Source organism: Erythrolamprus reginae, chromosome 2 (genome assembly GCF_031021105.1).
Source record: "Erythrolamprus reginae isolate rEryReg1 chromosome 2, rEryReg1.hap1, whole genome shotgun sequence".
Lineage (NCBI taxonomy): Eukaryota > Metazoa > Chordata > Lepidosauria > Squamata > Dipsadidae > Erythrolamprus > Erythrolamprus reginae.
In genome coordinates this window covers 166,853,300-166,868,184 of record NC_091951.1, presented here as the reverse complement: position 1 = coordinate 166,868,184, position 14,885 = coordinate 166,853,300, and the positions used below count along the sequence as shown (strand labels likewise).

The 14,885-nt window shown below is 39.4% G+C and overlaps 1 protein-coding gene across 2 annotated transcripts in view; it reads left to right on the top strand.

Moving 5' to 3' along the window:
• GNA13 (G protein subunit alpha 13) overlaps nucleotides 1-11,128 on the top strand; it is a 41,473-nt gene extending 30,345 nt beyond the window's left edge. For both annotated transcript variants that reach the window (XM_070740325.1, XM_070740326.1), the window contains 2 exons: nucleotides 3,303-3,353; nucleotides 6,350-11,128. In XM_070740325.1, coding sequence (XP_070596426.1) covers nucleotides 3,303-3,353; nucleotides 6,350-6,922 — 624 coding nt within the window. In that variant the 3' untranslated portion in view covers nucleotides 6,923-11,128. The remainder of the gene's footprint in view (nucleotides 1-3,302; nucleotides 3,354-6,349) is intronic.
• Nucleotides 11,129-14,885: the final 3,757 nt, after the last annotated feature.

Sequence of the window (14,885 nt, the reverse complement as noted above, 5' to 3'; positions counted from 1 at the left end):
AAATGGCCTCTTCCTGCCCTCCGGAAGGCTGAAAATCAGCTGGCCAATGGGCACATGCACACGAGCTGATATAGGGCAACACCTCACATGCCCTCAAATATGGCTCCACATGCCATCTGTGGCATATTGCCAAAGGTTTGCCATCTCATTTAATATCCACAATCCATTCTCTAAATATGAAGAGGGGAGGGGGAGAGATATGCTGCGAATACCACTGTTTTTGCTGCCCATTTAAATAGTTATCTGATACAACTATGCCAGTGTTGCTTTCATTCCAGCACAAAATTTGGTTGTGGGTGAATTGATTGAAAAGCATTTTATTTGCAAACAGTTGCTGAACAAAGTTTATGAATATTTCTCAACTGTAAGCATGTAATTTTTGCTATTTTCTCACTTCCTACTCCATTCAATGTTTCCATTCAATGATAAGAGAAAAGTTGTGATTGATTCTTTCTTGATTAATATACATCTATGTGGAAGATTGCAGGGTGGGGATGCGCACAGAGTAAATAGGATAATAGGATGAGAGAATCTTTGAAAGAATAAAAAACTTGTTTAGATTTGAAATGGGAATTTTGAATTTGAAACGGTATTTTGGATGATGATGATGATAATTGCAAGAGCAATCATGGACTTCCCTAAATATGCCCATGTTACACCAACACTCCGCAGTCTGTATTGGTTGCCGATAAGTTTCCGGTCACAATTCAAAGTGTTGGTTATGACCTATAAAGCCCTTCATGGCACCGGACCAGATTATCTCCAGGACCGCCTTCTGCCGCACGAATCTTAGCGACCAGTTAGGTCCCACAGAGTGGGCCTTCTCCGGGTCCCGTCAACTAAACAATGTAGTTTGGCGGGACCCAGGGGAAGAGCCTTCTCTGTGGCGGCCCCAGGCCTCTGGAACCAACTCCCCCCAGAGATTAGAATAGCCCCCACCCTGCTTGCCTTTCGTAAGCTCCTTAAAACCCACCTCTGTCGTCAGGCATGGGGGAACTGAGATATTCTTTCCCCCTAGGCTTCTACAATTTATGTATGGTATGCTTGTATGTATGATTGGTTCTTAAATAAGGGTTTTTAGCTGTTTTAGTATTGGATTGTCACATGTTGTTTTTACCACTGTTGTTAGCCGCCCCGAGTCTATGGAGAGGGGCGGCATACAAATCAAATCAAATAAATAATTAATTAAAAAAAATAGGGGCAGCATACATAGAATTACTCCATCCAGTATTTCCGCATTTAAAACTTTATAAGATAGATTCGGTCAAAGATACTGATTGGCCCAGTTAACCAAGCTGCTATGTTTGAGAAGGGTTTAAATTTGTCTGTCTCCCATCTTGCTAATACAGTGAACCCTCGAGTTTCGCGTCCTCGAGCATCGCGAAAGGGCTATATCGCTAGTTTTCAACCCGGAAGTAAACTCCACCATCTGCGCATGCGTGCCCTTCCACGCATGCGTAGATGGTGGAGTTTCCCCGCCGGGCAGAGGCTTCCCTGGGTCTTCCCCCTCTTGCCCCGGTAAGACCCCAGCGGCGGCGTGGGCTGGCGGGCGGCACGCGCGCGGAAACCCCAGCTCCACTTCCCAGCTGGGAAGCGGAGCCGGCAACAGCGTGGGCGGGCGGGCGGCGCGCGCGAGCTTGGGGACACCCCAACTCCGCTTCCCAGCTGGGAAGCGGAGCTAGGTTGTCCCCACGCGCGCGCGCGTTGCTGGGGAAAGCGCGCGCGCTTGGGGACACCCTAGCTCTGCTTCCCAGCTGGGAAGCGGAGCTAGGGTGTCCCCACCGCGCGCACGTTGCTGGGGAAAGCGCGCGCGCTTGGGGACACCCCACCTCTGCTTCCCAGCTGGGAAGCGGAGCTAGGGTGTCCCCACGCGCGCGCGCGTTGCTGGGGAAAGCACGCGCGCTTGGGGACACCCCACCTCCGCTTCCCAGCTGGGAAGCGGAGCTAGGGTGTCCCCAAGCGCGCGCGCACCCCAGGCGCGAGCAACGGGGTGGGCGGGCGAAGGGCGGGCGGCAGTGGAAGTAAAAACACCATCTGCGCACGCGCAGATGGTGTTTTTACTTCCGCACCGCTACTTCGCGAAAAATCGATCATCGCTTGGGAACGGAACCCTCGCGATGATCGAGGGACCACTGTATATGAAATTGCCCTTCCATGTATTAAGATAGGATTTTTAATTTTAATTGTATACAAATTATCTTATATAAAGTCACCAAGCATCGGACCCGTTAAAATGACAACATGTACCTTATCAGGTTTCTACCTATGCTATCCATTAAAATGTATAAGCATTTTTAGATCTATGCTAATATTAAACATGGAGATAATCCCCTCATCATTTCATCACTCCATAGCAGATCTAAAAGTGACCTTTGTAGAAAAGTGGGACATACCAATCAAGTGACAAATTGTTAAAATCAATATATTAAAAAGTTTCAGGCAATCTTAGAAAGTTTCAAAAACAGTTTTTTAAAAAAATTATGTAGTTTATTAATTTATAAGATACTTGTAATCTGTCTCACAGGTAACTTGTATCTGCATAACCAACTTGTCTCTTCCTTTCTCCCACCCACCTCACTCAATTTACATCTTACACCAATCTAACCACTCTACATCTCATCAAATAAGTTATTACTTTCAATAATCTTCATTAGTGAGAGGAGATACTACTAGATTCCTGGTTTTGGCAGTCATAGACCAACAGCAGCATTTATGTTAAAATATCATATGCTAAGAGCATAATATGGAAAAAGAGATCTCACTAGATGGTGCACAATGACCTGTACAATGGAAGCAATTCTGTTGTTTTCTGGAAGTCAAAGGTACCATACTAACCTCTTACAAAGGCTAAATTAGATTTTAAACATAAATGTTGCAGAGTGAATGAGTAGAAGGAACCATTTTGTAATTTGTTCAGAAAGCAAAATGTTTTGGGGAACCTCTGCGAGCAGTTATGTAGAAATCTTCCCCCTCCCCCCATTAAGTAATTTTCCTTATTTACCTTTCTTTGAACAGGATTTATAAACTGGTGGTAATTTATATATTCTGGTCCAGTACACATTATCCACAGCCCAATTATTAAGGATAAATGCTTGTAAAAAATAATTCAAAATAAATATACTTAGTTGCATTATTCATCAACTCAATGGCTGTAGTGTGTCAAACACTGAAATTATCAGTATATGTTACAGATGAGTATTTAACTTGGAACTTTCATGCACAAAACCTTACTTTATATTAAATTGTTCCTTAAAAGTCTATTTCAGAGCATAATTAATAATTGTATTTATCCTTCACTTTAGGGAGAATCTATAAAATATTTTCTGGACAATTTGGATAAACTTGGAGATCCAGTAAGTTTCATTTCTAAATTTGGTATTTGTATTACTATGAAATGCTAGAAAATTTTTTGTACTTTTAGCTTCAGATAATATCAATAATAATATGTAGCATCATTTCCAAATTATAATTACATTTATTTAATATTTGATTTTAAAATAAATGTTGTAGACCCTATGATGTCCTAAGATCCAATGTCAAACATTGATATTGTGTATTGATATTGTCTTTTTGCTGATTGTTCCAAAGCCACTTGAACTATAATTCTTGACTCACATCTCACAATTTAGTGGAAATCCATTCATGTATTTCCTAGGAGTTACTAATTTAGGAATTTAAAAAGACTATTGACTTAATGGATTTGTTTTAGGTAGTATGCAGTTAGATATAATGCCTGCCCATTTTGGATACATTACACATGCTCTTAAGAAATTTACTATATTTTTCACATATTTTTCACACTATAAGACACGCCTGACCATAAGATGCACCTAGATTTAGAGGAAAACAAGAAAAAAACATATAAGGGGGAGCCAAAGAGGACCACAGATAGGTGTCCTCTCATTTGCCAGCTCTGCCTATTGACTCCTGCAGTGTGAAAAAGAGATAGAAAAGGTGGGCAACGACAAAGACAGAAGAGATGGGGTTCAGCACTGCAGCCTGCCTGGTATTCATCAAAGAACCCACATTGACACACAGACATTTCCATCCACTTTCAGGAGAGGGTGGTGGTGTCTTACGGAAAAATACAGTATACCTTTACCAATTATCAGTGGCAGAAAAGTCTAAAGAATGTGTTATGTAGTATGTAAAAATGTCATTTGTTTATGTATACAGTGGTCCCCCGTGTTTCGCGATCTCAATCATTGCAAAACGCTATATTGCGATTTTTCAACCCGGAAGTAAAAACACCCATCTGTGCATGCGTGCCCTTTTTTCTATGGCCACGCATGCGTAGATGGCGCCGGGCAGATCAGCTGCTGGGCGGCTTCCCTGGGTCTTCCCCCTCTTGCTGGCGGGAGGGCGAGAAGCCCCCCCCAGCACCCGCTCGCCCGCCGCTCGCCCACCCTTCGCCCGGCCACCTGCCGTTCGCTCGCTGCTCGCCCGGCCACCCGGGTTCGGGGGGGTGCTGGCAAGCCCCCCATGCCGGCGGCGACGTTTTAAAACAGCCGCGCGGCTTCCCAACTGAGTCCCGAAGCCAAACGCGGAAGTTCGCCTTTGACGTTTGGCTTCAGGACTCAGTTGGGAAGCCGCGCGGCTGTTTTAAAACGTCGCCTCCAGCATGGGGGCTTGCCAGCACCCCACGGATCCCCAACCCGGGTTTGGGGGGCTGCTAGGAAGCCCCCCATGCCGGCGGCGACGTTTTAAAACAGCCGCGCGGCTTCCCAACTGAGTCCCGAAGCCAAACGTCAAAGGCAAACTTCCGCGTTTGGCTTCAGGACTCAGTTGGGAAGCCGCGCGGCTGTTTTAAAACGTCGCCGCCGGCATGGGGGGCTTGCCAGCACCCCCCGGACCCCCAACCCGGGTTTGGGGGGCTGCTAGGAAGCCCCCCATGCCGGCGGCGACATTTTAAAACAGCCGCGCGGCTTCCCAACTGAGTCCCGAAGCCAAACGTCAAAGGCGAACTTCCGCGTTTGGCTTCGGGACTGCCGCGCGGCTTCCCAACTGAGTCCCGAAGCCAAACGTCAAAGGCGAACTTCCGGAAGTTCGCTTCAGGACTCAGCTGGGAAGCGGCGCGAGTGAACGGCGTGGGCGGGCGAAGGGCGGGCGTGCGGGCAGGCAGGCGGCAGACAAGCGGCGGGCGCGGCAGCAGCGAGGAGTTTGCGTGGGCGGCGGGGAAACCCCAATCTTCGGCTCCTCGCTGCTGCGGCGGAAGTAAAAACACCATCTGTGTTTTTACTTCCGCACCGCTACTTCGCGAAAAACCGATCATCGCGAGGGGTCCTGGAACGGAACCCTCGCGATAATCGGGGGACCACTGTACAATGCTTTTTTCACTCAAATACCCTTATTAAAGTATTATGTTAAAATGACACGGTTGAAATAGTTTACCGTATTTTTCAGAGTATTAGACACACATTTTCCCACCCAAAAGAGGGTAGAAATGTCGGTGTGTCTTATACACCTAATGCTGCCATTTTGGGCCTCTGAACCCCAGGCCCATGTTCCAGTTTTGCAAAAAACGGACCTGTTTTTCCCAAATAATGGGATATGTGAAAGATTTGGGAGACCTGCAGAATGCTCCTTGGGGCTGGAGGGACCAAAACACTCATTTTTGTAGGGGGAAGGGCTGGGGTTTTTTTTTGGCAAAAATTGTGTTTTTGTCTTTCCTCAGCCCCCAGGAGCACTCTGCAGGCCTTGCAAACCCTCTGTGCATCCCATTTTTGTAAAAAACAGGGCAGTCTTTGCCTGCCCCCAGGAGTACTCTGCAGGCTTCCCAAATAATGTGTGCTCCATTTTTCACAAAAACAGGTGAAAAACAGAAGCTTTGGGAGGCCTGCAGAATGTTCCTGGGGGCTGGGGAAAGGCAAAAATGCCCCCATTTTTGCAAAAATCAAACAAACAGGGCACAGAGAGTTTGTGAGGTTTGCAGAGTGCTCCTGGGGACGAGGGAGAACAAAAACTGGTTTTTTTCTTAGTTACCTCTTTGAAATCTTGGTGTGTCTTATACACCCCTACATTTTATAATCCGGAAAATACAGTACTCATACATTTGTCAAGAAACAATAGAAATGTTTTGCTTTCATGGACATTACGTAATCTTACACATTGCTTTACATTCTTTTGTTACTTGGTACCAACTTGCCTCAATAAAGCAGGAATCTAAAATAAGGAATTTAACTATTAGTTTGCTAAAAGCTTATTCTTACCACTATTTTAACTTTTGATATTGCATTTGATACATTCTGTGGATGCTTAAAATATAGTAAGTTTTTTTTCTTTTCAAATGGAAGATCATTTATTTTATTTTTCAGTAGTTGCATTAACAACTCAGATTATTTCCCCCCAGGATTATCTTCCCTCCCAGCAAGATATTCTGCTAGCACGAAGACCTACAAAAGGAATACACGAGTACGATTTTGAAATTAAGAATGTTCCCTTCAAGATGGTTGATGTAGGTGGCCAGAGGTCAGAAAGAAAACGTTGGTTTGAGTGCTTTGATAGTGTCACTTCAATACTATTCTTGGTTTCATCGAGTGAGTTCGATCAGGTACTTATGGAAGACCGACTAACAAATCGCCTCACAGAATCTTTGAACATTTTTGAAACTATAGTCAACAATCGGGTTTTCAGCAATGTGTCCATCATTCTCTTTCTAAACAAGACAGACTTGCTTGAGGAAAAAGTGCAAAAAGTGAGCATCAAAGACTATTTCCCAGAGTTTGAAGGGAACCCTCACAACTTAACAGATGTCCAAAAATTCCTGGTGGATTGTTTTCGCACCAAACGCCGGGACCAGCAACAGAAGCCCTTATACCATCATTTCACCACTGCTATTAATACAGAAAATATTCGTCTGGTATTCCGTGATGTCAAAGATACCATCCTTCATGACAACCTCAAGCAGCTCATGCTACAGTGATGTTGAAAAGACTGGTTTCTGTTAATAGTTTACAGCAGGAGTTTAAAAAGTAAACCTGGTCTTGTAAGATCTCATGATGTGTGGGTAAAAGCTGCTGCTGTTCTTATTGCTAATTTCTCTTAAAATCAAAATATCTTCCTGTTCAATATCTTGAATCAGTTTTAACTTTTAATAGACTTTTTAAAAAAGCTAACACCAGGTTTCAAATTATTCTGTCTTTTTCAACTATAAAGCCTAAACTATTAACTTGTAGATATGTGCTTGAAAGAAATTATTTGGAAACATGCAAACCTCTTTCAACTGGTTGGATTTTAAGAGCACTATTGAAGAGTTTTCCTGACTCCATCACCAATTATTGTATATGGTAAATGGTTTTGCTTTGTCAAATAATTAACCTATATTTCAAGTTTACAAATGCACTTCAGCTTCTATGCCAGTAGAAAGTGCTTTTAGATGGTACCAGAAAAGAAAAATGCCATTGAGTATTTCAATCAAAATGAATCATACATAGAAATTCTTGGTCTGGTTTGTTTTTTGCTAGATCATATAGTTTCACAAAACCCCATGATTTTATAATTTTTGGGCCTCAGTTAACTTAAACCAAAAGCTGCTTCCTGCAGCTTTGAGAGTCCTTCTCAGTTGCCATGAATAAGCCATTGTTGGAGAACACTCCTTTTTTCATTTACTAAGATATTGTGAATTGGATAATGGTGGATTAGTAATTCAGTTTATAGATGTCAAATGTAGCTTATTAAAGAAAGCTAACACACTGAGGTATATACAGCTGTAGTTGACAGTATTGGCAATTGTATTGCTTAAAAAACCACTAAAATTGAATTAAAGTGTAAAGCAGCTGAATGGTATTACACCTTAAAAGGGTAAAAATAAAAAAATTCCACCTTCTGGTTCAGTTACATATGTTGAAGACTGAATTTTGCCATGAAATACTCTGTAAAAATAATAGCTTTGTTGATGCTTTGGTATTGGTCAAAAGCCACTGCATCTGTAATTCTGAATATCTTTTGAACATTTTATTCTAGATTTTACCATAGGAGCTTTAAAGAGGATATTTACAAAAGGGATTGACACTTGGGTTCTAATGTTTAATGCAATAAAATATATTTGCTTTGCTTAAGAACAAAAACAATTAGCAAATTTCCCTTCTTTGTTTCATTTGTTACATAGGCCAAATTTAGTCATTGTTCTAAAAGGAACCCAACTATTCTGTCATTTTTATAAAAGGAAAAATCCATATTTTTACATTTTTGAAAAATACGTTTTTGCCATTTGTTAGACTAGGATAATTAAGCTTTGTGCCAATTGAATGCTTTAACAGTAATTGACCTAGTCCAGTACCAGTAAATGGTTAACTGATGCAGTATCTTATAATCTAAAGTGCCTCTTGGTTTTTTTAAAAAACTAATAGTGGCCTTACAGTGAATACCGGTTTAGCTGGTTGAAGGAAAAGAGCTTCTAAATCATAACAGACAACTGAGTGCAAATGATTGATCATTGAATTTCTGCTAGAGAACCAAGCCAACATAATCAGAACCTTCAGGATTCTAGGGTGAAACAAAATGAGGGAATGCCATTTTTTCTATACTGGTATTTTAGAATACTAGCACTGTTAAAAAGAGGGAAGTAGATGCTTTTTTGCAAGACCTTAATTTTTTTTAAAAAATATTTCTATCTAGCAGTTAAATCCATCAGAAGTTGAAATAAAACTATACATACAAAAATGAAATATTAATTTTACAATTCTGCTGACAGAGTATTATTTAGAGCAGGACCGTCAGACCGATGCCTAAGGGCCGGATGCATCATACACAGGCCACAGCCATCAAGGCTAATAGCAATGTGACACAGCAAGTTTGACACCCATGGTTTAGACTATCCATTTTCCTTTGTACTTCAGAAAAATTACTTTTAGAGGACAGTTAGGAAATTTGATGTTTCATTCTAGAAATAATAAAATTAAAGCAATTCTGGAACACATTAACGTAAGTGATCATTATAAATCTCAATATATTTCATGCTTACTTATATTTTAAGTAGCTGTAAGGGACCACAATTTTAATCATGAGAGGTGATGGTTTTCCCCTTCCACATATCTGCTTCTCTCCCCATCAGTCATATACTGTATACAGAATTTGAGAGTAGCAGAATTGGTAGGAAAAGTAATCCAGAGATAGAGTTAAGTATTTCTTTTCCCAGGCATTTCCCCCCTCAATTTATTGTGGACTTTTTTTCTAAATAATTATTAGAAGGATAAACTGTTGTGCCAATTTTGGATAACTGAAATGCTGTACCAAACCTTTGGTGAGAAATATTGATTCATGGTTGCAATGGTTAAATCGCCAGCTTGCAAACCTGAGGATCCTCCAGTTCAGGGGTGTCAAACTCCAGGCCCAGATTCAGTCCGTGTGGTACTTAGATCTGGCCTGAGGCCACCCAGGAAATAGCAAAGTACCAGTCTGCGGTGCTTCTGCCAGAGAAAACTTGCTCCCGAGCTGTTTTCAACTCCCTCCTGCAACTCTTTGCCAGTGAAAACAGAACTCGGGGAATCTGTTTTCACTGGAGGATTGCAGGAGCTTGTTCTCACTGGTTAGTGTTTGTTAGCGTTTGAGCTACCACAGGTACCCGACAGGAGTGACGTCAAGCTTCCCCCCCCCATCCCACCCAAGGTCAAAAACAACCCTGATGTGGCCCTCAATAAAACTGAGTTTGACACCCCTGCTCTAGTTCATTGTTGTTGTTTTTTAATTTCCTCGTCCTATTACTATGGACTCTAAACATTGTCGAGTATGAACTTTAATATCCCCTTTGGGTATCTGGTATTTTTAAATATAATTTTTAATGTATTCTATCATCTAAAATAAAACAGGAGTTTAAAAATTCTTGTTAACAAGTGGCTTAGTTTTCTCAAGTACAATTCTTTGTTGCCAGAGGCCTTCATAGAAACATTTTTTTACAAACGTTTTTAAAAATTATATTTATTTGGTTTGATAGTTTTTCAATTTATGAGGACTTTTTAAAAAGTATCTAAATTACTTTTGACTTCAAAACAATTTAACTTTTTGTATTTGTTTTTTTATAAAATTCAGTATTTTAAAATCTGAAGCAGAGGAATTTAAGTTCTTGCATCCTTCCTTAAACTCTAACCAAGTCATTTTTAAAATAAACATAATATTTAGCCTTGTGCCTTATTTTGCAGAAACTCAATATAGAAAACCATTTTTCAACGCTTAAGAAATCCTCTATTTTCTCACTGTGAAGTAGGTGAAAATACAGGATAGAATGGAGTTTGCCTCATTCCCATTTTCCTGTACTGATAATGCCAAAGAGTAGTTCTAGTATATAACTTACTGACAAAACAAAGACATTGGAAGGATCATCCTGATGTTCTGTGACCACAGTCTGGCAGATGCTTTTCACTTAAGTTAAATTTGACTCTGTTTTGAACAAAACTGGACGTTCATTGTATTTCTACAAATGTTGAACTGTAACTGCAGTTATCCTTCCTAACTGGTTATGTCAGCTTGCATTGCTAAAAACTTATTCAACATTAGACAACCACATATTGCCTGGCCCTATTTTAAAGGATAGATTTAAAATGAAATAACAAATTTCTTCTTAAACTGTTGGTTAAGTTTTGTGTGTATTGTGGTCATCTATTCAAAAAGCAAGTAAGAACTTCTGATCAATGGTACAACTTTAGTCTTATTTTAAAATCAGGTTAAAATATACAGCACTGCAATAGTGTCCTTATTTTATACTTGAAAGCAGATGATTGCCAATTATTTAAAACTGCTTTCACTTTCTTCAACAGCAGCAACAACAGGTTATGTATTATAAAGTTATTTGTAATGACCCCACAGAATCTTTAATGAAATCATGATTTGTATTACTTTTGTATAAATGAGGGATATGTTTTACTATACTTTTGAAATATGTGTATCTTCTGTAACTTTTTAGGGAAGAGAATCTACTATTTTGTAAATTCGCCCCACCCTTTTTGTCCATAGTTGGCAATAAATTATTTCTAAATAAAGTCTTCAAATGTATCATTTAAAATGGTTTGATTACTAAAACATGAAACCTTCATTTAGTTGTACATTGCTCTTTGTACATAATTTGCAAGTGTTCCAAGCCATTAATACTGCCTTGTGTAAATTACTGACAGTAAATAAACAATATACATCCTCATGGAGCCTGTATTTTTGTACTTTAGAAGTATTTTTAATTAGTTTTCAGTGCAATCATTTTGACTACCTAGATTTAAGTAAACTAATTAAGCTATCTACTAAAATTGATTTTAGTTTTGTTGTATGCTTTAATGCTTTTGCAAAGATTAAGGAATCAATTCTGCATAATTCAGATATAAAACACTGTGTCGAGGTACAGAAATGTTAACTGCAGGGTGGATTTTATTTAAATCAAGTCTATTTAAATCATGAAAGGCTTTAAGGCTAGTGAAATCACTTGATTTAAATCAATTTGATTTCAATCATAATTTTAAAAGAGCAACTGTCATGTCTGTCCTGCAGCGGCTCCTCCTTTGAACCCACTGTTGACTCACCGACGGTCCCATTCACTTTAATGGGATGGCTGGTATGCGGCAGTGACACAACAAAATGAGGGGTGGGGCAGGCAGCAGGTGACTGGATGCCCGCTGCCATGATGGATCTGAAATGACAGGTGCTCTTTAATATTATATTTGCTGCTTAGGTTTCACTTTCATTTTTATTGCTTGCCCTTCTATATCCGCATCCCTCCTGCCGCCTCTCCTCACCTTATACTGTTTGCATGGGAAGCAACAAAAAATCTGCCACGATTGCTGGAGGTGGTGGCCTGAGTGGCACTGGTGAAGCAGCTTGTGGGTTTTCTGGTACCACTCCCCTTGCCTCAGGCCGAGATTTAGGGGCCCCCTGCACCCCTAAAATAATGACCCCCTGATAATAAGGCCAAGGCCATATTTCAGGGATCAAAAGAAAATAAGACCCTGTCTTATTTACAGGGAAATCCAGTATTTATATGAAATGTTAACTTCTCTCACTTAACCAAGGTAGACAAAAATCAATTTTTTTAAAAAAATTAAATCAGTTTTTTTTTATTTAAAGGAGACTCTTAATTTAAATTGGATTATTTTGATTTTTTTATCACATTTATTTTAATAAAATGCTTTTGGAGTACAAATCTATCTAAAGAAAGTTCTATTTAAGATACAGTAATAATTCAATTTATTCAACATGAAATGGCAATTATGTAGCATGAAGCTATATATTCTGCAATATTTACATTTTGGTACTCATTCAATGAATCAAAGCTCTGCAACCTGAGATAACGTGCACTCCATTGATGCTTTCACACAATTTCATAGTAACCATGAAATAAATCATAAAATTAAGTTTAGGAATATTCCTTTATCTCATTGTTTTGTAAATCTATATAGTCTACAAACTCTATGATCGTTTGAAGGGAGAGACTAATGCCGGAGCTCCGAGCTCTACCGTACAAATCCCAGCGGCCGATAAGGTCCCACAGAGTTGGCCTTCTCCGGGTCCCGTCGACCAATGTCGTTTGGCAGGCCCCAGGGGAAGAGCCTTCTCTGTGGCGGCCCCGGCCCTCTGGAACCAACTCTCCCCGGAGATTAGAACGGCCCCCACCCTCCTTGTCTTTCGCAAGTTACTCAAGACCCACCTGTATCGCCAGGCATGGGGGAACTAAGACATCTCCCCCAGGCTTTTTATATTTCATGTTTGGTATGTGCTGTATGGTTTTTAATTGTTGGGGTTTTTATATATTTTTTATTATTATATTTGTCCCATTGTTACACTGTTTCTTATTACTGTTGTGAGCCGCCCCGAGTCTTCGGAGAGGGACGGCATACAAATTTAATACATTATTATTATTAGTGCTGTTTATCTGCATGCACCCCATTTTCACATAGGGTGGAGCTTCAGGAGTGCAAAAGTAGCTGTATCACCATTTCCACCCTCTTTGGGGGGGGGAGTGCATCTTATTCTCCAAATTATACAGTATGTTGTACAGGTAGTCCTCAACTTACAACCGTTCATTAAGTGACCATTCAAAGTTACTGCAGCACTGAAAAAAGTGACATGACTTTTTCATACTTTTTCATACAGCATTCCCATCCTCATGTGATCAAAGTTCAGATACTTGGAAAATGATTCATATTTATGACAGTCACTGTGTGCCCAGGGTTATGTGATCCCTTTTCGCAACCTTCTGATAAGCAAAGTCAATAAGGGAGCCAGATTCACTTAACAAACCTGTTGCTAATTTAACTACTGCAGTTTTTCACTTACAACTACGGCAAGAAAATTCACTTAACAAACTCACTTTTTAAATTCAATTAACAAACACTTAGCAACAGAAATCTTGGTCTCAATCGTAGTCAGAAGTCAAGGACTACTTATATATCAGTTGTTTTAGTAGCTCCAAGAATGGAAGTTTTGTCTTTTTTCCTTATGTATCACATTTGTAATAGTAATTTGGCAAACTCAATTTATAATATCGTTGTTTTAATTTGAATATAAAATCTTTTGCTTTCCTTTTCTGGGTGTATATAACAAGAAACATTTTTTTTAATGAAGAGTCTTGTTTAACATTCTAAAAATATGGAATACATTGCTTGCAATATTGCAAGCTGATATTTGATATTTTTTCTGCTGTTAGAAATCATATGCACTTACCTGTTATACTGTATATCTGTCAATCCTTGGTGGCTTACATCAGTTTCCCAACCTTGGCAACTGGAAGATATTTGGACTTCCACTCCCAGAATTCCCCAGCCAGCGTTCGCTGGCTGGGGAATTCTGGGAATTGAAGTCCAAATATCTTCCAGTTGCCAAGGTTGGGAAACACTGGCTTACATAGTATATAATAGAGCAAAACATTTAAAACACCCATGGTACTGTATATGAAAATACTTATAAAGACAATCAACAATCATGAAACTCTCAAATAAGAAATATTAACAGCAGGTAAAAATACAATTTTTAAAAAAACATACATTCACAATTTTAATTATGAAGTATAAATATAAATAAAATATGCAATTATAAAGTTATAAGATTATTTATTCCATTTGTATAACTACAGTTATATTCTGAAGAACAACATTGCTAATACATTCTGTTACAAACTTTTAGATGGCTTTGTCTGACTATAAACAAACATGGAGTACATCTTTTATGATTTTATAATATTCTGACAGATGATTGGTGTAAAGGCCTGGCAAGATCAATATTATAATGCAACAACATACAAAAACAGAATTGCTGAATGCTGTAACAATTTCAAAGGACTTCGTTCCATACTTATGTGGCCGCTTCTAATTAGCATATATTAATGCATTCATTTATTTCCAAAAGCTAATGTTTTAATGAATATGAATGAAGTCATGTAAAATTCCAAATATTCGAGTATTTATCCATATCTTTGTACTATACACAAACTAAACTGGGGCAGTTACCATATTCCCAGATTTGTATGCCACCCCGAGTCTTCGGAGAAGGGCGGCATACAAATCTAATAAATAAATAAATAAATAAATATTTAAATTATATGTCATTGGTTTCAATTGTAGTGGGAGGAGCCCTCATTATATTCTGTTTGTATCAATCATGTCAAAACCTTAGCTGCCCAATGTATTATGCTATTGTCAGCTGTATTGGTCAGGAACATCCAACAGCAAGGATCATTTGGACAATATTGGAAAAATGAAGAAACACCCCCAAGATGAACAGATAATTAAGACTCTGCAGAAATAGAAAGGCTTATACTACAAATTAAACAGAAAGAAGACACAGAATATTATCAAATGTGGAATTTATTCTACCAATGGGTGGGGCGGGAGGAAGGAAGAGTAAAAATGGCATTTATATTGTTAAGAAAATTGTATACCCAGAAAATACGTTATTAAGCACTAAGCAATGGA